The sequence below is a fragment of the Coloeus monedula genome (genome assembly GCF_965178545.1).
Source record: "Coloeus monedula genome assembly, chromosome: 1".
NCBI lineage: Eukaryota > Metazoa > Chordata > Aves > Passeriformes > Corvidae > Coloeus > Coloeus monedula.
Window position 1 is genome coordinate 139,767,369 of NC_138781.1, and position 26,277 is coordinate 139,793,645.

Below are 26,277 nucleotides of genomic sequence, written 5' to 3' on the forward strand. Positions count from 1 at the left end.
CTTTTCTTTCTGCTGAGCACAAGGGAACTATAGGTGCCGTTGAAATTAAGGATTTTTATTCATTTGTTGGTTTAATATCATGTTACTGGGCTTTGTCTCTAAATGACTGTCTAGGGCTTGTCAGAAATGCATTCTCAGAACAAGAGTCTGAGAAGTCTGGATTTGGGATTTGGCTTTTGACTTATTCATCCCTGTCCTGCTCAGCTCACAGCAGAACTCAACTTCCTTTTAAAACATTCCTCACTAGTGTAGAAGCTGTTTGATTTACTGTGAAAAATCCTTCAATTGGATCAAATCTGGTTTGTAAAATTAATGAATTATTGTCTTGTGAAAGTAATTCAGAGAGACATGCTAGTGCTCCTGACCTTCCTGGAGTGGAATACAAACAAGGCTATTTCCTTTCAGTAACAGTGTTTATGAACCTCTCCTTATCACCACCCCATACCCCCAAACCTGGCTGGCTTCTAAAGCAAAGCCAAGCTAAAGGTTTCTTTTCCTCTGTGCTAGTTTTGTTGCAGCATTTCGTGTGACCCGCTGGGTGTGCAAAGTCGGAGGATGCGGGGTTTACAACTGCTGTAACCGTGACCCCTGCTCTGTCAATATTATCACATGGACTCAGTTTCCATCGCAGTTTAAATAGCCCAGAGATGCAGTTAAAAAAGAAATGAATAATCAAAACCTTTTCTCTAATTCTGTTTTACATCGCAGAAGTGGAGAGTAAGGATCAAAGTATCAGTCTCTGCTGCTGATGAAATAAAGCCTGAAAATAGGGATGTTATTGTCGACTTTAGGAGCACAGATTTCAAAAGGTGAGCATGCTTCAGGGGTGCTGCTGTGCATGAGAGTACTTTCCTTCTCCTTTCACTGCTGATAGATTATACCTGCCCTGCCCTCCAGTGGCCCAGTACAGCCACAGGGCTCAGTACTGCTGCTGTGCAGAGATCCATCCCTGGTGCTGCAGGCTGAAGAGAGAAGTGCTGCAGGTGTGGGTGTCTGCACCACAGCCGTGAGTGTCACAGGTGGTGAACTGAGTGCCAGCAACCGGGCAATAAACACCTACTGTCTATATGAGGCTTTCACTGCCAAATGATGTGGATGAAAGCAGTATTGTGTAAGCAGGGATCAGAGCTCCCAAATTGCTTTTCTGCTCCTGCCTCTGGAATCCACATCACCAGAGAGAATGGAGTACTAAAGATCCCAAATTTCTGTCTGAGTAGGGAGAGCGATGAAAATATGAGTTATTTCCTTACTTCAACAGTGTGTTTGAATCTTCAGCCTTTCCATACAAGAAAGAGGTGGAAACCAGTAGCATTCCAAAGAGAAGTGCTGAGGAAGGAAAGGATGTTCTTTGTAGAGACCTGGGCAGTCCCAAAATTACATCCTACAAAGATCCCACCATTATAGCATAGCCCATGTAAGTGGAAAAAGAACAAGGATGACAGAGATTTGCAGTCTGACAGCCTCAACTTTAGTAGGAGTGCCTGAATGGCACAGTTGAAATTCTTTTGATGTCACAGTGTTCCTCAAGGGCTATTACTTGGCACCTTGTGGCTTGAGGCAGGATTCAGGTACTAGGGTCAGCACGTGTCATGGCAAAACAAATGTTCATAAATATAACAAACCTGACAGGCTCAATTACTTGTTGCACTCAAGGATGTAAAAATACAGCAGATGATTTGGTGTAAATCCCAGTTCACAAAATGCAGGTAGTTTCTTTCATGACATCTGCACAATAGTTAAGACTCACTGGAATTAAAAAGTAGGTTTTTCTTAAGAAAAAAAGGTATAACCCCCATAGGAAGAATAATCCATGATACAGAGCAGTAAGTACCAATATAGGGCTCAGGAATTCTTTGCTAATTATATAGGAGGAAGCTCACTCATTTCTAATAAAAATGAGTAGGAAACCTAAAAATATCTTACATTTTTCCATAGATAATACATGTTCATGGTTTGGAGATTACTCTTACTGAATTTCTGCTCTTACTCCAAGGTGGCAAAAGATTAATTGGAAAGAATGGATTCATGGTTGACCTGCACTACTGATGAGACAAAACAAAAGAAAAGACTGGCATCCTTTATACAAGAAAGTTCCAGTTCTGACAGGCAAAGACAGATGGAAGGCAGCTGCAGAGTAGAAATTAGCACCATAGTTACACACACTGCATAATCTTTGTAGCCAGTGGAGACAAATCAGCACTGCAAGAAAACTGCCCACCTCATCCCAAAGGAGAACAGCTCCAGACAGATTCATCTAACCTGTGTGAGATCTTGATGCAGAGACAAATGAAGTTGCAAAAGCATCTCTTTCTCTGTTGATTGTACAGGGAGACTGGGCAACAAACTGAGATGCAGAGCATGACAGTACAGAAGTCTGTACTGAACAATGAACTCCGTTTCCTTGTAATAGTCATTGTAATAGTGCTGGATTGTTGGTTCTGCTGTTCTGCCACCCCAAAGACAAACCTGAGAAACAGGAAGTGGTGCTAGATCTTCTCGACCATACCCATGACTATCCTCCATCATCTTACAAAGAAAACCCTGCTTTGCTGTTTAGAGACACCAGAACTACTGACCTAATAGGAGTTTGTTTTTCATACAAGCTCATACATCACTGTATGGCTGTGAATATAGCAGGAACTGCAAGTCTGCTTTCCACTGTCAAAAATATTAGTAATTATCATATGTTTAATGGGTATGTCTTAAAATATGCAGCACTTTCTGGGCCTGTTTGGCCTGTGGGTTGCACAGAAGTACAGGTTACATTGTTTCTGCACAGAGGACAGTCAACTCACTGTACAGGTGATTTTGTGTTGGCCTCGTCTCTCTCTGTGCTACTTTTGGCTGAGGTAGAGTTAATTTTCTACACAGCGGCTAGTGTGGGGTTATGTTTTGGATCTGTGCTGGAAATGGTGTTGATAATTTAAAGGATGTTTTCATTATCAAGGAGCAATGCTTACACAGCATCAAGGCCTTTTCTGCTTTTCACCCCAGCCCATCAGCAAGAGGGCTGGGCGTGCACAAGCAGATGGGATGGGACACAGCCAAGACAGCTGACCTCAACTGACCCCAGGAATACCCTGGACCATGTGCTCATGCTCAGCATGTTAAACTGGGGGAAGAAGCAGGAGGGACATTCAGAGTTCTTTCCTGAGGATGCCTGAACAGCTGCCTGATGATGGGGAGTGAATTCCTTGTTTTGCTTTGCTTGTGTGCATGGCTTTTGCTCTACCTATTAAACATCTTTATCCCAGCCTAAGAGTTTTCTAACTTTTACTCTTCTGATTTTCTTCCCCACCTAACTGGGGGGAAATTGAGCGAGTGTCTGTGTGGTACTTAGCTGCCAGCTGGGATTAAACCACTCTCTAAAATTTTTCCCAGTGACAGCTGCTTAAAAAGAAGAGCTATTACATATGAAAGTGCAACTTTAACCAACATTCAAGTTCTCCAAATCAAAATATGTCTAGACATGGTAGCGGAATCATGCTTCTAAAAGTACAACAACCTCTGAAAAGGGAAATCAGATAATTGAGCAAAAGATTTTTTGCTAATTAGGAATCCTGTCCTACAAAAAACAAAGTATTAGTTACATTGAGAAAAACTTTGCACTTGCAGTTAAAAATGTTTTTTGACATTAATGCATTATGTTTTTCTCTGGTGATCTCATTTCATAAGCCTTCAGGTGATGGGTGTGTGTCTCTCCATAAAGCCAGAATACAAACTATTACTGTAGGTGAGTTCCTGAGTATGGTTCACATAGGTTTGCCTGGAGTGCAACGAAGGAAATACTTGAACCCAACAAAAAATGCTTGGTGGTACAGCTGGCAGTGACAAAACATATAAAGTTCTTTAAAGACAGCAACATGGAGATGTGGCAGCAGCTCCAAAATAGTGAGTGCTCTGCTGAATCAGCATATTTCTGTACTGACCCCTTCCAGATAGGGAAAATTAAAAAATAAAATTCAGCATCTGCTCTCAGAACTCTCTGCATTGCCAAGCACAATAGAGGTCTTCCTAACATATTAAATTAGACAATTAGGATTCATCTCTTGGGACCCAAAAGAGCAGGAGTTTAAAAAATGTGCTTAAACACCATTGTTCATTGCTTTTACTTTATTGGCTAGCTGATACCTTTTGAAGATAAACATTAAGAAATACCATCCCAAAACTTACATACTTTAAGAATGTACAGAGATGTTGCCACATTATAATTGTAGTTATTTTTTTTATTATTACTCCATTTTCTAAAAGGAATTTTCCAATTATTATAGCAAAAATCTTTTCAAAGAAAAATTTCAAGGACAATTTTATGTAGGAAGACAAATATAATGCTTATTGGTTACTGTTGTTTCATGTTGGCTCTTGATAAGTTGATTGTGGATTGACTGCTGGAACCAGAAGGCACTGCTCGTGGGGGCAGCAAGGTCATTTTCATTTGCTTTTATCTACAGAGAAGAAAAAGACAATATGATATCATATTTCAAAAGAAAATCTCTTCTTTGCAATTTTTCACTCAGAGGTAATAATGGAGAAGGACTGCTAGGAGCTAGAAAGAATGATTATTGCTCCCTCACTCTACTGAAGGTTTAGCCTTTAGTGCTCTCTATTAGAAAAGCTTTTCCCTTATGGCAGAGAAAAACAAATAGGATACTGCACTCTGTTGCTGCTACTGATGCCCTGGATGAGTTTCGCTGTAAGGTAGCTTTAAAGGAATGATACCATGAAATGTGGAAAAGCTAATTTCACCCCCCCAAATATTGCAGGTTTGTTCCTATCCCATATTAATTAGCACTAAGAACAGGCTCGTTTTAGTGAGGTGCAAACTGGAGCTTTCTGTTCATCTGTTGGGAAATCATTTCTCAAACCAGCTGATCTCATTGTTGGTACACATACGCACCCAAAACTTCAGCCTGGATTTTGTCATGCTTCCTGTCACCCACTGTTCCCCCAACCCATATTTATCAACTCCCCTGCTGTAGCAGACATCATTTCAGCTGCAGCTGGCACACAGCAGCATCATGGCTTAACTGTGCTTGCTGAAGGACTTACCTAGTTTTGACCTTTTCCTGAAGCAGGTCTTCTGCTTGTTAAACAGTTAGAGAGTGAGGGGCTGTCACTAGTCCATGTCCCCAGCTGCCTCACCCCATCCATATGCTGCACTGCAGTGATCTTCGCTAGGTTCTTCTGATGCCATGATGATTTTTTTGCCTTTTCTTTTATACCCCTTTTATATACCTTTATATAGCTTTTGTATTCTTAGTGGTTTTTAGCCTACATTCTTAGACTTATTTATCAAGCTGGGAGACTAAACATCTTAGAAGCCTCACAGTTAGGGATCAGAATGCCTCAGACACCAAGGTCCTCTCCAGAACACGTTTTGTAAACTAAGATAGAACCATCCAGGGGAAGGTTCCTTGGGGAGGGAGGGCTCATTCGAGCCTCTCATTGGGGAATCTTTGATGGATATGCCAATTATTAAGACCTATAATGTTATACTCAATTGTTGTGGTGCATGTGGCAGTGGCCACTGCAGCAGAGCATTCAGAAGACTGGGGGACAGGCCTCCATGGTCTCCACCATGGTCTAATCCTCACCCCTTGGTTATGGCGAGCTCCCATGCTCCTAGTGGTTCTTAGTTTACATGTTTTAAGTTTACTGGTTTAGGAGTTCTCCATCCACTTTTATGTATAAGCTCATGTTTATGCATTTCCCTTAATTGCTTATGTATTAGTTCTGGAAAGTTCTTCCTTCCTCGACGCCCCCATTGGTCTACTCATGTAATTCCCTCCCCTAGGTTATCCCTATTGGATATTTCCCTGTTGGGTCCTCCCCCTTAGTCCATCCCCATTGGTTGTTTCCCTTTGTTCACCCCCATATAAAAGGCTGTGTTCTCTCTTATCCCTGGTCTTTGTCCATGGACTCTCCAGCTGTAGTAAACCAGCAGGAACCTATGCAAAGACCCTGCTTTTGTCCTTTGCCTCCACTGATCCTTTTACACCACCTTTGTTCGGGGCTCGCTCCTTGCAAATGAGCCAGCTTTCCCTGCAGGCTGCAGCTGACCCCAAGGACATCTGCAGCTGGATGCTGTGCTGCCTCGGGCAATACAACAGTGTCACTCAGTCTGTTGTGGGGGTGCATTGCGGCATGCATTTCGGCGCATTCCACCTGGATGTGGTGCACCTAAGGATCCTTAAATAAATACAGAGGTAAAACCCCTTTTTCCCTTCTAACCGTGTTTGATTCTTGATTTTAAGACCTTCTAAGAGACACTTCAACTCACCAAGCTAACAGAAAACTGACTGAGAAAACAAGGCTAATTGATTTCTGCTGCCTTAGCAAGGAAATCAGCTCATAGAAAGATCTGCCAAGCACCAGGGCATATACAAAGATTGTCAATAACCAAGTTACACACTGTGAACACTGGAGAGGAGGGAAGGGGAGATGCTGGGTGTTACTCCTCTGTTAGCAGTGATGAGCTTATATTAATTAAACACTGCTGGCACTGACTGCAGCAATTCATGGAATCGCAGAATGGCTTGGGTTGGAAGGAACTTTAAAGATCATCTAGTTGCAACCTTTCTACCATGGGCAGGGACACCTTCCATTAGACCAGGCTGCTCAGAGCCCCATCCATCCAGCTTGGATTCAAGCATCTCTTGAATGCTTCCAGGGATGGGGCATCCACAAATTCTCTGGGTAACCTGTTCCAGTTCCTTACCAGCTTTACTGTAAAGAATTTCTTCCTAATACCTAATCTAAACCTATTCTCTTTTCAATGGCTATTCTACCATGTAACACAGGGACACTGACAATTTAGTTTTTCACATCAAGCTGGTTTTGTTCATGATTTTGTTTTTTTTTTCTGTAAAGTTGGAAGTCAAATATTCATCCTTCATTTTGTTCTCCTGTTGCTAACTGAACTCAGGTTTTGGATGGGCCTTCATACCCATGTCTCAGTCCAGCAGTTAGACTCCTCAGTTTCTTTCAACTGGACTTTTTAAATGAGGTTCCAGTCAAAATTAGGTTCTCCATACCTGGGCTGCCACACCTTGTTCGTCAAATTTACAGATACCAAGACAACTCAGCTTCTGAGAGGGCTTATTTCAGACAAGCCTGTCACCAGATAGACAACCTGCTACACTTCTGTTTTCTTGAAGTTTCAGAGAAGCATTAAATAGTTTTCACTAACCAAAGGAGATGGTTACCTGCAACAGCCAAAACTGGGGAATGACCCTGTTATTTTCGCGTGACGGATGTTCCTGAGACCGTGCCTGTATATGGTGCCCTCTTGACAGGAACAGGTTGAGATACCTGCAATAAAATTTTTAAAATATTTCACTATTTTGTCTTCCCTTGCAATTGCTAATTTGGCATTATTGAAATAGAAGTCCTGTGATAATCCATCTTTCTATGTAATGCACTGGGATTAAACTGTTCCATTTTCAGCTTTCATCAGGAGTCAGGTGGCTAAATATGTTCAACACTGTAACAAACCAATTCTAAATCCATTTTTTAAAGAAGCAACTTGACATGTTCCACCTCATGTTATGGATTTTTCTATTTGTTAGAGTATTCACATTTTCCAGTGATGTTTTTAATACATCAGATTAATTACATCAGGTTAATAAATGTCAATGAAACGAAGCAAATTCTGCCTTGTTTGGATATCTGTCACCCACTATCCTAGCTGCTGGCTACAGGAGGCCAAGCTGGTTGAAAAATCACTTTTGAAAACATGCTGCATTTGATATTTGGGTTAAGGGAAAATCCTCTCTAGCTTTGAAGGGAAATGAAAACTGCTATGTTCATGGAAGTCTTTCAGAATTGTGTAATTATCAAATATCTTACAAATTTCAGTTTATTGTAGTTTTGATACTGTATTATGTGTATGAACTTGCAAGCAGCTCACTACCTCCTGTGAAATTGTGGTCTTTGGAGCAAAGCCCTTCTCAGTCCATCAAGACAACAGCAGAAAGAAATATACAGAATTATCTTGGGGGCATTTCACTGGGCCGTATTAAACAAGGATGCTAGTCTGATTCAATTTTTAGGTCCTGCAGCAAATCCCATTAATTCAGGTGGTGATTTTAAAATGTACTTCCTCAGTGTGCTTCTGAAAATCCTATTCACAATAGAGTAAGGATGCAAAAGCATCATGAATGCTTGCACAGTAAATAGACACTGAAAATTCAATCTTTATGTATTTGAAATATTTTTCTTTAAAAAATAGAACAAAAGCTTGAACAGAGCTATCTTGCTTGGCCCAGCAGTACCCTTTGCACATATTCAGCTTTTAACACATTCTTGCTGGAAGACAGCAAAATGTTCAATGCTCTGCAGGGTTTAGCTCAAAATATTTCATCCATGAAAAAGTTAGAAAATTTTTGATTTCTTCCTTGGTGCAAGGTTTCATTCTGCATATGATATTTAGGCTCTCTGATTTTCAGTGAAATCAGTGATGAAATGTAGCAGTTAGATTACTCAGAAGAAAAACTTTGTCCATTTTTATTGAAAGTAGGACATGTTTATTTTTAAAAGTACTGAGGCTTAGTTCACAAGCTGTACAGACTACTGTAAGAGCAGGAACTAGTCTATAATATTTTTCTGTAAGATAAGGAGCAATAAAAATTGAGTCCTTCGTTTCCTTTCCTCCCACCTTGGCATATTTTGATTAGTACGGAAAATTACCATTGAATCCCCAAACTTCTCTTCCCAAGAGCTAGTTATCCTCATGTTGTACAAGGCGTTTCAGAGATTTATTAGTTTAATTAACCTGTTCCCGCTGCCTGACTCGTTTGTAGACATATGGAGGGAATGGTGGACGGGAGACATATTTGCCTTCTCCTGCTGTGACATTGAAAACTCCGCCTTCATAAACCACTTTGCCTCTTGAAACTGTCGCAACTGGAACTCCATGGCAGACCATTCCTTCAAATATATTGAAGTTATTTGCCTGGTGATGTGTTTTTGCAGATATTTTCCTGTGTTTACAAAACAACACACGAAATTACTATGATCCTTGCCTTTTACTTCATTAGAAAATTTTGATAAATTGATGTAAGAAAAAAATTTAGCAATGTTATTTGACTACAACACTGTACAGTACATCATAGAGCAGCTGTAAAAATAGGATAGCACAATAACATTTCATTGAACAGTAATTGCATTTCAAAAGAATGAAGGGGGAGTCAAAAGGACAGAACTCAGCAGCCTTGAAATGCAAAATTTTCCACTACAAAAGAGATTAGTGGCAAAAAACCCAGGCTGTAATATTTTCTTTGGATAACATGATTTCACTTTGCCTTGTCAAGCAAATATCTATGCACAATTCGATCAGAAAAAGCTCTGACCTTTTAACTGGAATGACTTGCAGTTTCAAGTTTGAAAAGCACAGCTGCAATGTTTCAAATATTGAGTCTCACAAAAAGACCATTTCATTGGGAAGTCAGTAGATGGTAATGATTTTTGGTAATTCTTAGTGTGAGCTGGATTGATTAAATGACTGACGGCCCAAATATCTCAATGCTGCTAAAAGATAATGACATCACACTGCTACATACCTTTCCTCCAAGGGTATTAAGTAAATTATAATTTCAGACTTCAACAGTACTCACTTGAATGATGGTATTATTGCTTTGTGTATATGTAGACCTCATTCTATATGATTTCCATTTTTCTAGACAATTTCTCCAACTCTAACTGGCTAATTTAAAGGCAGAGCCAATGCTACAGCTGACATTACTATCTGGAAGTGCAGGCTGTGTATACTTCCTTTATTGTTTATTTTCCCTACTGAGCTACTTACTGTGTACTGTAACTACAGCTGGTCAAAAGAATTTTGAATTTCAGCTAATTATTTTATTAACTTCCTGTATCCAATCTACAGATTATATCTATTATTTGGAATGTTTATATTTTTACTGTCATTCATCATTTCTGAAAAGAAGGAAGCTTCATGCTTTTGGCTGCCAGTTGGGCTTTTTCCAGTATGGGTGCTCACGCAATGAAAAGTCTATCATGCATATATTATAATTCATATACATGCATTCATATTTTTCCAGAGTACATCTTTTTGCAAAGGAATTATCAAAGTCACAAGCAATATGAAATATTAATAGGTTAAAATATTGATCAATTTGGAGAAAAATTTTCTAAAACTTCATTCAGTATCCCCCTCAAAATGAGAAAACCAGAAAAAATCTGTATCTTACTTGAAATACAGTCACTTTCAAAATTAATCATATTAAATATTTGACATGATTACTTATACAGAGGAGAAAAGAATTCATGGAAAGATACTTAGTTTTCCTTTCTTATCATTCTGTTGAATTAAGAGAAATTGGTTCTTCTAAGGGCTACATTTAAATCTTGGTGATAACTGACATTTCAAAGGCTGTATATATGTAAATACTGTCTATGACCAATCTGCCCATAGGAATAAAAACTTTGCCTTATACAGCACACCTTGGACAGAAAACTTATGCATGCCTGCTCGCCAATATCAGCATCACCTGGTAGATTCACGTTGGGAAAAGTCAAACCTCTCTTATTTTCACTGGTCCTATTGAATACTATCAAACTAATTTATCCATGGGTGTTGTTATAGCCCTATATGGAGTTTGTGAGCATACTCCTTTAGCTTATTGCATTAGCCTTATGGGTTCAATTGCTAGAGCAGTAAGTAAGAACAACTGTAATATAATTATCTTTAGCATTCTCTGATTATATATCCTATCTATTTGCACAACAGTACCAGGACATGAACAGAAAAATGGAGAAGGTAATTTGAGGAAACACAGAAAAATAAACAAGATCCTTCATCAACATGTGAGCTGTTTAAATGTGCTAGAGCAGGATCACTAGAGGTAACCATGCCTCAGGGGAAAGTACGTCCTTAATTTAAAGATACAAAATGAATGGAAGTTGGCACATTTAAAAGTAATATCCATTTGTACATCTAAACCTTGCAACATGACAAAATTCATTTCCAGAGCTTGTCTCAACAACAAACCTCTGTAGAACTCATTTATAACTCTTCTGTTGAAACAAGCTGTAGATCATGCTGCCCTTTCTGAAGGTGAAGTGCATTTTCCCTGATGGAAATCACCAAAAATTTGCCTGTGATTTAACCCTCTGACATTGTCAATGTCAGTGAAAGTTTCAGGTAGCAAGCAAGCAACCAAATAAAACAGAACTAGATGGTCTGTTTGGGTCCCAACATCACAATTCAGCAGTCTTATGCAACAGACTGCTTACAGCTGTATCACCAATTTCAGTAGCAGGCAGCTTAGCAAAATTCTGATGTTTGCTCTCAGCTAACGACAAAAACAGTTGTAACCTACTAATAATCCAGGAAACCAGGACTGTCACCATAGTTGAGTACAACTTAGCAGCTGTCTCCAGCATCCTAAGTGATGCCTGACATAAGGAATTACTCATCATGAGAACAGGTTCTGAATCCAGGTTTCAAAAAATTGTATTGTATTTTTTAAATAAAATCTGTAAAATTCACAAATTCTGCTTATAAATTACAGTGGCTCTTGTTTCAAACAACCTTTCTTAAATGGAGACTGAGATCAGAACAATTACTTCAAAATGTAAAAGAACATTTTCCTCTATAAAGAGGATACTGTAAAGACACCTGCTCCTGTATAGCTCCTACTCACATCAGTGCTTCCATGCAGTTCACTTCAGCTTCTTTTGATACACCTGGCTTGCAAAGAAATTTAAAGCTATTAATATAAACATTGCCATTCCTCTGGTACCAAAGAGGAAGACATGCTTCTGAAATTGTCATTTTTCAACACCATATTTCTGTCCAACTAGTTTGGAGTCAAAGAGTAATTTAGTCCAAGAAAAACTGACAGATTTCCTCTAACTGTGTGAAGATTCAGTGACTAGTAGAACAGTATTTATTTATGCTCTGTGTGATAAAGGACTTACAAACTACAAACTGCAGCTTGAAACTTAGAAAAGAGCAGCAGATAAGATAATGCAGCAACACGTAGGGTGAAAGTCAAGATTATACAGGTCAAGTTATGACCTAAAGCTTTGTTAAGGAGTTAGAGGTACCAGTTTTCATCTCAACAAACATGTCTATGCCTCAGTCAGAGATTGAAACAGTAAATAGTGAGTTACAGGTGGGCAGGAGGGGAATATGGATGAAGGGAACCCATTAAAAATTAGAGTGATCTTCTACCTTACGTAATGCATAGGACATGAAGATACATCAGCTCTAGAACCAAAACTTTGACCACGAGTGTTATCCCTTTAATTTTCAAGGTTACATAAGCAAGCAAATGAAGAATGTAATTACATTTAATGGAAATGGATACATACCTCACCCAGATTTCTTTAAAGCTTTCAGATACAGGAATATGAAGGAATGCTGTAGACAACAGCCCTTAGGCAAGAATAGCTGCTCAACATCTCAGTAAAGGGAGGACGCCTGTTATATAATCAATTAACTACTTAATTTAAAAAATAGTAATAATGTCTGTCCTTGAAAACAACTGCTTTGTTGACAGCTGCCAAAGAAAATCAATTTGTGTAGGAGTGAGTATTTGAGCTGTAAGCAACTTCTCTCAGTGCTTAACAGCGCTCTGAGCTTTTCAGAGGTGGGGGTAGGTGAGAAATGCCACTTTGCTGAGGACAGTATCAGCCTTTGTGAGTTGCCTCTTCTCATCACTTTCAGATGCTTTTGAACTCCACATATTGTTAACCTGCTCTTCTAAAATCTAGAGAAAATAAATTTTTCACTTTTCTGTGTTTTCTGGGTCACCACTCATTTATAATGATAATTAAGAGTTTTAAAAAGAAAAGCAAAGAACAGGAAAAAGAAAAGGGGAAAAATAAGAAATTCTAACAATCTGTGTGTGAAAATGCTAGGTATAAGCCTATAATGTGGATTAAAAACCCCATGGCCTACTTTATATTAAGGAATTGCAATAATTGCATATACAAATATATACAGGCAACTATTCATGAAGATGCAAGAAGAGGCAGGAAGTTAATGTTCAGGAGCATCAGATCAAAGTGACTTATCTGAAGGAATGGGATCTTTATTTAATGCAATCAAATCTCCTAAAATTCATCATTTTAAGGGGGGTAGAGAATGACAACTAAATAATTTTTATATTATGGTAAGTAGCTAATTTGTCAACAATACTATCCAGTCTGGTCCTACCAATTGCTCCAAGCTGTTACAGGATGGAAGTGAACATTTGTGAAAAACTGTGGGCAGGAGAGAAGCAGTAATGAGAAATTAGCTTGCAGAAAAGCATACACAAAGAGGAAAACACAAATTAGTCTATTCAATGACTAGAAAAGATCTTGAAGTGTTTACAAGGGAAAAATTAAAAATTATGTAAGGAGAAAATAAAGAAAGATTTAATTTTTTTTGGTAATATTTCTGAATTTCACTTCTCTAAAGAGACCAAGTGACATTCTGGAAACAGCAAGTTACTAGGGAAACGTACATCATGCACTCTCAGAGAGGCTTATCTTGTTACAGTTCACAAAACCAGAGTGTCACTGAGGTTGGAAAGCATCTCTGGAGATCATCTATTCCAAGCCCTCTGTTCTGATCAGGGTTAGCCAAAGTAGGTTTCTCAGGGCCATGTTAAATTGGGTTATAAGTGCCTCCAAAGAGGGAGATTCACAAGCTCTATGGGCAACCTTGATCGCCATCACAGAAAAAAAAAATTACTTCCTATGGAAATGAAATTACCTATATTTTAATTTGTGCCTATTGCTTCTTTCTCCCCATTTTCTTAATTTGAGATAAGAGGTCTTTGGCAGGATTCTGGTGAATTAGTGTACATTCATGCATGCACATGCCTTCACTTGTGCAAAAGAACATGGGGCTATTGAAAATGTCAGAACATACTTGTCCTATGCATAGATATTTGTACAGCACATTTTTTCATTTTGTCTCATTGTGACTAGATGCAGTTATCCATATACTCAGTATTCAAAATCATGCTCATTCATCAAAAGAGTAAGACAGTTGCAGCATTATTTATTCTAATCTTCTGCTAACATCTTGGTTTCTTCCTCTCTTTTGTTACTAAAAATTACAGGCAGTTACTTGGCAGAGTGCTTAAACGTTGTAACATCCCCACTTTAGCCTCTGAGGCTGAAGACTTGACTACAAATAAGACAGACATAGGCTGCAGATTTTGGTTCTAACAAATGCAGAAGATTTAGCCATGAACATATCTACATGCAAGCAAAGGCATTGAGGGAACATATGCCAGCAGACAGGAGAACTCTTGACTTCTTGCTGATTCACATCCAGTCACTATTTCCCTTAAAATGCCAAAATACTGGAAACAACTAGAAAACACATCTTCCTCTGTCATGTCAGGCAGGTAGATAACCTGTTGTTTTCCTCCCTGCCATCCTCACCTCAGGCTTCCCCCATCCCTGCTGGTCAGGGACCCCAGTCCAGCAGCTGAACACCAGGGCTGCAGCCACCACTGTCCTGCTCAGAGCTTGAGCCCAGCTCCACCAGCACACATGGGGCACACGCTGGGCCTGCCAAAGAGGGCCACTCCAGCAAAGCCCAGAGAGGATGGTGCTACCTGCACAGCCAGCTCTGCCTTTGCAATCAGAAGTATCTAACTTTTCAGCTATATTGAATGAGGGAAAAACCCTGGGGAGTGAGGCTTCCCAATTTGCATGTTGTTATAATGAAGTGTCTGGACTTAGAAAGTTGAACTCTATTTGAGACAGGTTTTTTATCCTTATGGGTGTTTGATCTTGCCTTTGGGACTTGATCCAGAGTTTACTTGCAAGGCTCCAACAGGCTACATTGCATTAACTGAGCCCTAATATCTGCTGGGAGCTGGAGCTCTTTAGGACCTTCTGCCCCTCCTTTACAAGGGATGCTCAGCTCTTTTCACTGCCTGAACTGGGTACTGCAGTATTTAGATTCCTTGCTGAAACAAACCCTAGAGATTTTATACTCCTGCTTGCTTTCAAATAGCTAAAGGCATCAGCTATAGAGGACACTGACTTGCTGACAGGTGAAATTCCCTCTCCCTTACTTTGCTCTCTCCTCCTGAAAAAGTCTTTACAGTTGCTTTTGTTCCACAGAATTTGGGCTTTTTTATTATTTGTGTGCAGCTGAAAGAAGTCAGTGAACAGTCTTGATCAAAACACAGATTAAAATAAGATGGTACAGTGAGTACACATTTGCTGCCTACATGCATTTTCCCAAGGAACTTTCACAGAACAATCCTGTTTGCACAGACTGTACTTGGGATGCTGAGGGTGTTGAGGTCTGCAATATGACATTTGGTAGCACATGGCTTGCAATAAACTAACAGATCCCTTTCATATTTATGTGGTCTTTAATGAACAGAATAAGTATGAGGAAGCTAACAAAAAGATCCACTTTGGCAGGACTCACAACACATCTTTGGTAATGCATTTTCTAACCTATTTGTACATTTAATGTTTCTTCCCAATAATGCTTGCTGTCATTCAGCTCTGCAAAAACCAGTATTCAGATGCTTTTAAATACACTAGAAAATCTGATAATTGTTGATACAGTATTTTCTGCAGAAATTACCAGAAAATGCTACAGAAATAGGCCAGTCACTGAAGCTGACCCTTAAAAGGAAAGCGTCAGCTAGAGCAGCAGAGTGCTGGAAGCAGAACCTTAAATTGCAATTGCTTCCAGCTTGCAGAACTGTCACACTGAATTCATGAGGGTTTTGTAACCTGGAAAGAAACAATCCTGAATGCTCAGATAGCACCCAACATGTTGTTACTGTGCAATGACATGGACAGGGAAATGCAGCTGATTTTGTAGGGATACAAGTTTTTTGTATTGAAGAGCTGCACTACCTTTCTGAATGACTCTAGAATCTTCCATATAGACTATCTCTGACAGATTGTGATAATACCAATTCCTCACAGCAATATTCAGCAATTGGCTAACTCTTTAGGCTGGTATCAGTCAGTATTTCAAGACTACAGCAAAACAACCTCAAACCAGAAGTGAAAAATTGCATTTTCCCCTTACAAGACTTAGAGTTGCAAACAAGAAAAAAAGTTATGCACAAAAGGGGAAGAACTTGGCAAGAAAGAGGAACAAGCCTATTGTGAAATTGAAAATCACTTCCCAGAATCAACAAAGCACGCAAGGCTGCGCCTTGTGTAATATCTTAAATGGCTGAAATCCATTAGCTAGATTCCTTTTTTCTTCTGGGCTGTTTATGCCCTCTTCAGGATTTGTAGTGAAATTAATAGACAAGTTCCAGCGTGATTTATTTATACTTACTCATATAGTTCACACAACTGTACCTGCAGAGAGACTATTCCCAGCAAAGCCAAACTGATAAACAATGGGAACAGTACCAGATCAGAAAGAAAAATATTGGCTGAACTTAAAATAAGCATGCTCAGTAAGAAAATACAGTTTAAATGTTTAAAAAATACTTAAAGAAAAACTGCACCTTCACAGCTGCAGTGGGTGAAAAGGCAATTAGAGCACTCAGGAGAGAGTGAAGAAGCAGAAGGAATGTTTGAGAGGCAAAAAAGATAAATAATTACAGGAGCTGATGAAGCACCTTGAGAACATTGTCAGAACTCTGCTATCCTTCTAGATTCATTTGTCCCCTGGCAGAGCAGAAGAGAGTTCAGAAAACAATCCTTCAGGGCTTTTTTAATCAGAGTTCATAACTTCACTGTCCTGAAATAGCTCAGTGCTGGTATCTCAAAATATGCTTGCTCAACCTGCCAGAAGGCATAATGCACACAAAAATCTCCCTGACCCAGCACTGGGCAGGCCTCTATATTTATTTGGGTTTTTGACACTCCTGAAACTTCTTTTGCTGGTGCTGCCAGTTTTTTTGTGGGACTTCTGAATAGCAACCTCCATATCTTCAAATATTGTAGCTTAAGACACAGAAGACTTTTCTTCACACTTTCACATGCTTTTGGTATGCATTAATATACTGAAATGAGTGAGAATTACATTACCAAAAATTAAAAACACCAGAAGATTGGTCAAAAGACTTTTGCTTGTGTAAGGTAAATCTAGGATTGGGCAGGGGTGGTGGTGGGGGGAGCATGTTACCTATTTGTCTGCCAAAATCAGACATGTCCAGTTACGTTTCAGAACTTTCCTACACCGTGAACAGAGTGTTCAGCTTTTTTCTTTTCAAAAATCAAAGGCAGAAAGCACAGTTGTATGGTCACACTGCTCACTAGAGCTGAGCCCATGAAGAAAACCACCCCAGAACACTTCCTGACCTGCTGCTGCTGCTGTGTGCACAGGTGGCCAGAGGTAAGACTCGGTTCTTAAATCTCCTGCAGACTTAAGTTACCCTGCCCAGCACTGGAACAGTGGAGATGCACTCACAGAGTTCAGTGGCATCTCAACTAAGAGACAACTCCCCAGCTGATCTGGCTCTGTGACAGACAGCTGCCAGACCATTTCCAGGCAGTTTAAACAAGACCAGGATGGGCTCAAGAGACAGAGCAAGACTCAAGATGTAATTCCTGAAATATTTATAGAGTCCTGACTATGGGCTTGGCTGATGGTGTGAATATACCTGAGGACAGGAATCAGCTGTAGTGCACAGTATGCTGGGTGAGTTGAGGCTCCTAGAAAAACACTTCCTGCCCCTTCTAGCAAAAATGTACCATGGTATCAAGTCATGCAGGGTGAGACACCAGGATGCTGTTTGTGTGTCTGTTGGTGCAACAAGCTCTATTCTAGCAGAATTACTGTGCACACAATCAGAAAACTCCTTAAATAAAAGCATAAGCATGAACAGATTGAGCTTCAAAAGTAAGTTCAAGCCACCTTTGAACAGTTTTTAAGCAACTGTAAGTTCAAAACACAAGTTTGTAATGGGTCATGCTGCAGCAGGCTCTTCTCCTGCCCTTTGCAGTGGGAGGAATTCAAACATACTCCCGCACTAAAAAGAGTTGCTCTGACATCCCAAAGGGGTTAGTTTTACTCTTAGGATACCAAGCCCTGGCTGCATAATGTACAGATTTTTAATTTTTGCACTTGGTCAGCAATCAGAGAGAATGTTGTTGAATCCATCTAGAGATCAAAGAGCTCTCCTTACATACACTATTGTGCGAGACAAAATCCTGTAATTAATTCATGCGAGGTGCTATTTGAAACCACCATAATCTCACCCAAAGGCTGATTGTTGTACAAAGGCTTTGTGATGCTTTTTTTCCTGCAGAAAGGCTGGATGGGGGATGGTGGGGGCGGGGGTGGAGCAAGAAATAATTTCCTGTACATACCTTGTAGCTTTAGGATCCCAAATGACAATGTCAGCATCAGAGCCCACAGCAATTCTCCCCTTCTTTGGGTAAAGGTTAAAGATCTTTGCTGCATTTGTGCTGGTAACAGCTACAAATCTGTTTTCATCCATTTTTCCACTGTGCTGCAAAAGAGTACGCGAAAGAAAACTCATTACTTTTTTAAACAAGGAATGAAAACAATGCTCTTCTTGTTGAAAAAGCTAGGGTGAGTGACATCACATCAATTTTTTTAAATGTCATACTGAAGAGTTTAGAAGTAAAAATAACTACTTGTCTCAGATGCCCATAATGCAATGTACTTTCACTAAATACAGTAACTTTATCTTACTTTATCCCACAGCAAAGAGAAAAAAAGGACAACTTTAAACCAAACACCCTGTGGATCCAGTCTCAAGTCAAATGAAATCAACTGTTTTAGCTGGCTTTAAATCTGTAGTCCTGCTCAGCGATTTCCTCAGGAAACATACCATCTCTCAAGTATCTAGGTTTTGGAAAGTGGTGAGACAGTATTAAGGAGAGTCTTGAAGGTGGTAACAGCAAGGCAAGGCACAATGTGTAGTATAGGAAAACTGATTTGCAAATTTCTGTAGCAATAACACAGAGCAGAGTAGTGCTCAGTAAATGTTGAAATCAAGTAGTATAAAAAACAGATTTGCAGATGTGACACTTCAGCAAAATTGCAAATAACAATGGATTTACTTGTGTCTTGTGACTGTACACTGCTGTGTAATTTAATCCAGCTTCCATGACTGTTTGTTTGGAAAGCCAGCTACACTGGCTGTAATATTGTGCATAGGTCAGTCTGGGAATCAGAATGTCATAAAAACATGTTTATGGTGGCCTGTGAGCAGTCATCTGAGAAGAAAAGTATAATGAAAATGGTGAACACTGCTCTTCTAAGTAATGGCATGTGGGAAGGGAAGGAAGCTGTTCAGACAAACTCACACAGCTATGTAATATTTTACAAGTGAAAAAAGGGAGGATATTATCAATTGAAGAACTTTTTAAAAATTGTCTTGCCCAACAGGATGCACTGTTCAAAAGCAGCACTGATGAGCACATTCATGTCTCAGTTTCATACAAACCACAAGCTAGATTTCAGTTTACACCATAAAAAAAATCTCACTAGAGCTGTGCCACAGGTGAGTATAGGCACAAGTGTGTGTGTTTTGTGCATACCAACTGGAGCTGAATCCCAGATACAGATAAATGAGACATCATGAACCACATTCTTACCAAGTGTGTGAGTAGGTAATTATACTGTGACAAATGAATATGCTTCACAGTGCATTATCAGCATGACTTCACTATTGCAAGAAAACTTAATATTAAATAGAAGTAGATCTTCCAGAACATAACAGTTTTGCACAAGCCAGAGCGATCATAAAACCCAGTATGCAGCAGATTCCTCAAGAGATTTCCTTACCTTCCCCCTCATCAGGCATTATCTGAGAAACACTGACCATTCTTGTGTTGATAGTGAGAATCTGAAGTCAGTGGGATGTGAAAGTGCCCATTTCATGTTATCACATGGCTAAGTGACACATTAGACAAGCATTTCTTAAAACATAAATTAGAAGTTGACAGGCACACCAGTGCAGAAACACCTCCAATGGCTAAGTTTGAGAGAGATCAGAGAGGAAAAAAATACACAGCTGATAGAGTTGAAACTGTAGGCACCTCTTCCCTTTTACTTTCATTTCTTGAATTGAAAAATATGCTTCAAGGAAACGTACTTGCAGTACCACTGAAACAATAGCAATTCCTTACTGCTTAACAATAAAAATGATTCTTTAGGGAAATATTTTAAGCACCAAGAATCTTCTTCCATCTTCCAGGACCGTAAAGTGAGAGCTAATAAGGACTGTTAGGGTTTTCAATTGAATAAGTTATCCTATGATAAACACACTTGATAAAACTGAAGAGTTAATAACTGCTGAGAGATTATGTTTTATTGGAGAAATCAATTACCTCTATGTTTGGACATTTTGATATACTTACAACGCCTTTTTCCCATATGACTGACATCCTGTCTTCCACACCATTCACTCCATTAGGGATTTTTGTGAAGTCGTCTTTGCCCAGAGCTTTCTGGCATATGTCAAAGGTGCAATTGTCAGTCCCTGTCACAGATAGGTCACCACTGCAGAGAAACAAAGTTCATTATGAGTCAGAGTATGTACCAGACAGCACCACATAGGAAAACCTGTTGTAAGGCTGCATAGACCAAGTCATCCATCCTTCAAGATAAAAACTGATATGCCCTGCCAGCCTACCTTCAGTTCCATCTTCCAAGACTGGCTCCACAGTAACAGCCAGTTGCCCTAGGAAGCAGTTCCCTCTTCAGAAATCCCTAAGAAGAAAAAAGCACCAACACTGACACTTTTGCTCTGGATATGTCAAAGGTGTCCCACAAATGGAGGACTGTCTTCTTTGCCCAGAGCAAGCAGCTTGGTTTCATCCTCACTTCGGGCAGTTTTAGTCTGTGTCACTCCATATGAACTCTGAAATTACCACGGCTCTGCACAACAGTTAGCCAGTGTTTAGGCATACCTGTACAGGCTCTTCAGTCAAATTCAACCCTTTTGTGGAGTTAACATTTATTGGTCATAAAATACCAGCAAACCACACATCTTATAATGTAAACTGCAGGTATCTGAAAGATACTTCTTTTTTCACTTCGTTCTGAAGTAGACATTATGAAGTGGACAACTTACATGTACCTTCAGAAGTTAGCAGACTTAATTTTCATGCAACATTTGAATTTCAAGTGAAAAAGGCAGCTGACAACAAAGGCCAGAAAATCTAGCTATGACCTCACATTTTACACATTTCCCATTGACTTACAGCCTTACTGTCTTCCTGGTCATGTTACAATTTTTCCTGTGGTATGAGCAAGGCAAGACATATTGAATAAAATCAAGTGTGGACAGAAGGCCATAAGGGTTCAGAGAAATAAAATATGAAAACAGAAATATTTTTCATCTGTTATTTCGGTTTCTCCTTTCTGATAATGTAACATTCTGTACTTAGAAAATCTCCAGAGCATCAGCCTGCTGTTATGTACTCCTGACAAAATTTGCTGTGCATTTGGGTATCAGCTGCTACTGTTTGTTCATCTGCTTACTTGGCCAGTAAGTTCATGAGGAAACCAGGAGTAGATGGATCTGGTCTCAGTGGGGGTCCCATCACATATGCTGCAGCATGAGCCCAGTCTTTATTCCAGTAGTTGGTGCCATCGGTGCCAAGACTTGCAGCAATAGGTTCCCCATAAACCACCTTTCCTGAAAAATGTAAAGCAAAGGTATCATCATCAAACATAAAAATGTGTAACTTGCATTTTCTCTGTTGAGGATATTTTTGGTGGCAATGAATTTAACTTTTAATGAGTGTTTCAAATTAAACACCAACATATGGAAGGACATAATAAACTAAGCTATAACACAGCATCTTTGTTCTGAATATTCTGCTAGTGATTTCCCAATATATTTCCTCTTAAGAACGTTGCTCGGGCAAGTTTTTTAATTAAATTGTTGACAGATATACTATAATGGGTTTTACACATTGTTTACTAGGAATGTGATTGAGATTTCAAAAGGAATGCAGTCCTCAGTTGAATTAATTATGTTTAAGATTCATATACATGGTAGCACCTTTTCAGTGCTCTGAAATTACTGACTGCATAACAGTGTAAGTTAATATATACAGCATACAGACTTTGCAAGGTGCTACTTTTAATTGTCAGGCTATAATTGTGCCAGGAAGAACAATATGGCAGGAGACATAAACTAAGAAGTATAGAAACATTTCCCAAATCAAAAACTATAAGTAATTCAATTTTAAAAGTTATCTCCTAATTTTTAATCTTTTATTCTTTGCTGCACAGGATCCTGTTTTCCTCAGAAGAGGACACCAGCCCAGACTAAATGCTAGCCTTTAAACAGAGCTAACGTATTTTAACTACTTTTTCCTCCTGGGAAACATGGGTTTGAAACTCATCAGAACAAAATGTTTGACTCCCTGAGCGAGTGGTCCAGACACTCTGCAGTTCTGCAGCTGGCAGGTGCTGATGCCTCCAACTGCAGTGGTCACTAAAGAACCAGAATGAGCTGGGACCTCCCATACCCACTCAGAGGCTGCTTGGTGCTGGTTAAAGGAAGTCTCTGCTGGGTCCCAGCAAGAGCCTTCTCTCTCCCCTGATCCCTACAGGCAGTGGGTATTTTGCTATGGGTGCTGGATTTCACTCCAGGCATAATTTTTATTAGAACTATCACTGCATTGCCCCAGCAAGGCCACAGCTGGTAATTGCTTGGTGATACAAGACTGTGACCTTTCTCTGTCTTTCTGTGTGTAAGTCATACAGTCATACTACCTGCTGGAAAACAACAAAGCAAACCTTTGCAGATTTCTCTCTGTACATTAGACTGCTACTTCTGTGAGCTGCTGGATTGTAACTCCTGCACTAGCATAGATAGCTACTGAGGAGCTCAATTATTTTCAAAATACATTTCCCATTGCACTGGTGCCATTCCTGAAATTTTTGGTGCTAGATTTGCAAAAAGGCCTCACACAATATTATTTCTACATGGTAATCAAGGTCTGCTCTGGTGTCACTGTACTGTGTATTTATTCCGAGTACTTGGAATATTAGTACAACTTCGTCCTCAGCCTAAAGACTCCCTGTTAGCATTACTGATTTCCTACAACCACCTCAGCATGCTCTGACCTGCTGAATGTGCTTGTCTCAGACTGATGCCTCATCTTGGAGCATTCTAAGATCTCACTCCCACTTACCTATGTATGTTATAGATTAATACTTGCGCTCAGAGGGAGAGCACCATTTTTTAGACTTGAAAACATGACTTTGGTAGTTATTCACTGTTTTTTGCACCTAGTTTTCAGAACTTAAAAGCACTGACTATGAGGCCATGCATGGAAGTGATATGACCACTCACTGATGAGGAGATTTAAGCAGATATGGGTTTTCTTAATTCAGAGCTGAATGATGAAACCTAAGAAGAGAGATGGATGAAACCAGGACAGCTGGATGAAACCTAATTCACCTTAGTTCAGGGTCTTCCCTGACTCCTGCAGGGGCTCTTGGTCTTCCCTGGGCAACCCCAAACACTGTATTTGAGGGTAGGCTGCCACCAATCTAGATGTATGTAGAGAAGGTCTGGTGTATATAACCAATCTGTCATATTTACCTATCAGTCTTTTGACAGATTTTCCATGATCAAACTCACCAGAAAGGGGTGGGAGAGGGAAGTGTGGTTTGTGTCTCTCCTACTGCATGTAAACAAGCTAAAGAAGCTTTCATCCAAAGTAAACCTGAACTATGAATAATTAAGACATAGCTACAAACTATTATCAGGACAAGACTGAATTTTTAGCTTAATAAATAATTTAGAGAATAACAAGAAAATAGTTTTCTCATCTCAGCTTCACAACATGAAAATGAAAAGAAGTTTCCAAGCTCCCAGTTGGATATGCTGAACTGATTCTAACTCATGTACCGTAGCTGATGACAGTGTTTCTGCAGTCAGAGTTTGAGATTACTATCTCCCTTTGTTCCCATGAGTGGCGAGGAGTAGAAGCTGTTCTGTCAAGTGATTTTGAGTCTGAACACTGCAGTTTCAACAGACTACCTCTGGACAGTTCTGCTGAATGTGCAATTTCTTACATTTCATTTGGGCCATGACTAGCCAGACTGAAGGATACAGTAATATCAAGATTCTGCTTTAATCCCAATAAAAAGGAAATTCTGCACTGAGGCTCTTTTAGTTTGACTGGCAACAAGGAAATTCTGCATTAAGTTTCTTCTAGCTTGATTGGCTTCTGCCTATAGGCATAAAAGTGAAGTAATGCAGTAATAAATCATGTCTTTCAAATTGTTAACTTTTCCAGAATTCAATAAAAAAAAAGGAACCAGCAAGTGTTCTGTTGTTTGGTCTTCCTGACACCTCTGAGCAGCTGGTAAATAGCTGTGTATTTGGTGACTTTTTATCAGATGCCCAAACTGGCTAGCAAGAGCTATTTTTAATAGATTACTTTATTAAAAAAAAAAAAAAAAGAGCATTCAATTGCAATTTTTTTTACCAGCTACCAGAACTCAAAAAGAGTTACAACACTGATAAACACCAACTAACATTTACAGGCTTGAAAAACTGGTCCATATGTTCTTATTCTAGTAGAAGTTTAGAAGCACTTAAGATAAAGTCATATGGGGCAAAGATACTCACAAGCTATGCTCTGAAAGGAGCAGAAGTGCAAGGCAGGGTTTACTGAATCAGGGGTAGCATTGCATCCATTAGGCTATATACAGTCCGGACCTGAGCTGTCCTGCATGAGACAGCTAAAAAGTTGACATTTTTAGTTGCACTCCTGTGCTCAGAATCAGCTTGAGAGTTTGTATACTCTCAGCAATGGACAGGTCTTTCCTCTCACTAAGAGGAGACATAACCTGTGACTGATGGTAGGAACCAACCCTGTAAGTCTAAGTAAGCTTCTTAGAATCTGGCCAAGTACATGTTTTTGTATGCACTTTTTTAAAAAAAAAGAAGCAGCATTTTTAAAAATTGACTTTTTCAGTAAGATTTTGCTCTCCAGGTCTCCACTAGAAAGTCCCATTTTCCTGGCTATAGCAGCACATTAAATGAGGAAAGGGACATAGTCTTTAATCATCACACTGGATGATCTTTAAGGTCCCTTCCAACCCAAACTATTTATGATTCTATGGTCTCCAGCTTTAGCACACTTAAATTGAAAGAATTTTTTAGGGGGAAACAGTATAAATCATCTACCCCTAAATCACATTATATTAGCCTTGCTCTCTCCACAAGTATTTCTGGTGGCAGGAATGGGTGACAAGGCCACATTAATTTTCCCCAGTAAGCTCACATCAGGTAATCCTAATAGGGAGAAGGAGCTGCACTGCCTGACACCAGAGCTCTACAGCCTTGTAGTCTCACTGGAGGGAAGATTTTACGCAATAGCAGGAAGAGAATCCCTTCTGTCTTCCCGCTTAAAGGAATGAGAGTTTCATGCACACAAATGTATCAGACTTTCCTTCTGTAGAAGAATACAGTTCCTCTACCTATTCTCTCAAGATTCAAGGTCATGTTTTACATAGGGATGAAGAAACAGCCCACTGAGAAAAGACAGTTCTCACAAAGATTCTTTGACCCTCTCAGTGAAGAACTGAAAAAACATTGCTTTTGGCAAACAGGCTGGTAGAACCCTCCAAAAAGAACAGGATGAGGGCAGGAGTTAGCCTGTCCCTCTCCAACATGGTCACAATGTGGAATTTTGGATTCCCTATTGAATATTCAGTAGCTATTACTGATGTACATGAAAAACATGCTGCTATAATCTGGAGGTTTCCTTCCTTGAATGGTGTTGCTGTAGGTCAGAGCTCTGGCATGGAAGAGAGAAGGAGAGACTTTCTCTCATCTGATTCTCTTAAAGTTTGCTTAATCTAGAATAAGAACTGCTATTCCTTTACAGAGTGTATGACTGATTTTAACCTTTAAGGTCTGAGCCATAGCTCATTGAAGACAACAGAATTATGCCTACTGTCTTGAGCAAGTTATATCAGGCCTTTAGCCTCCAGTATTAGCTCTCATCTTGTATAGCTAAATGAGGGACAAGGAAGAATTGGGCTCTGACTTACATTTTTGACTAGGAAAATCACCATCCCATAGAATTTGAGAAGCAATGCTTCAGTTCTGGTATCACACTCTCAACCAGAAAATAGATTTCACTCACTGAAGATCAGTTTTTCCCCTTCTGAGGTCAGTGATGGAATTGGAAGGGATATCAGTCTTTCTCTGACATGGGCAGGGATGAATATGCACACAATTTTTATTTCTTGCTAAGTGCTTGGAAAGGAACATGAAAAATTTCACAATTGTGAATAGTAGGAACCTAGCATCAAGACATGGAGAAATTATCTTGAAAAGATGAATAAACTGTATTAGA

General features: G+C 39.5%; 1 protein-coding gene across 1 annotated transcript in view; it reads right to left on the minus strand.

The window, feature by feature from the left end:
• Positions 1-7,236: 7,236 nt before the first annotated feature.
• The window catches only part of DPYS (dihydropyrimidinase), a gene marked incomplete at both ends in the record, with an annotated part of 28,054 nt that continues 9,013 nt past the window's right edge, over positions 7,237-26,277 (minus strand). Inside the window, 5 exons of the mRNA XM_082290649.1 lie at positions 7,237-7,311; positions 8,774-8,981; positions 18,277-18,419; positions 20,299-20,440; positions 21,425-21,581. Coding sequence (XP_082146775.1) covers positions 7,237-7,311; positions 8,774-8,981; positions 18,277-18,419; positions 20,299-20,440; positions 21,425-21,581 — 725 coding nt within the window. The remainder of the gene's footprint in view (positions 7,312-8,773; positions 8,982-18,276; positions 18,420-20,298; positions 20,441-21,424; positions 21,582-26,277) is intronic.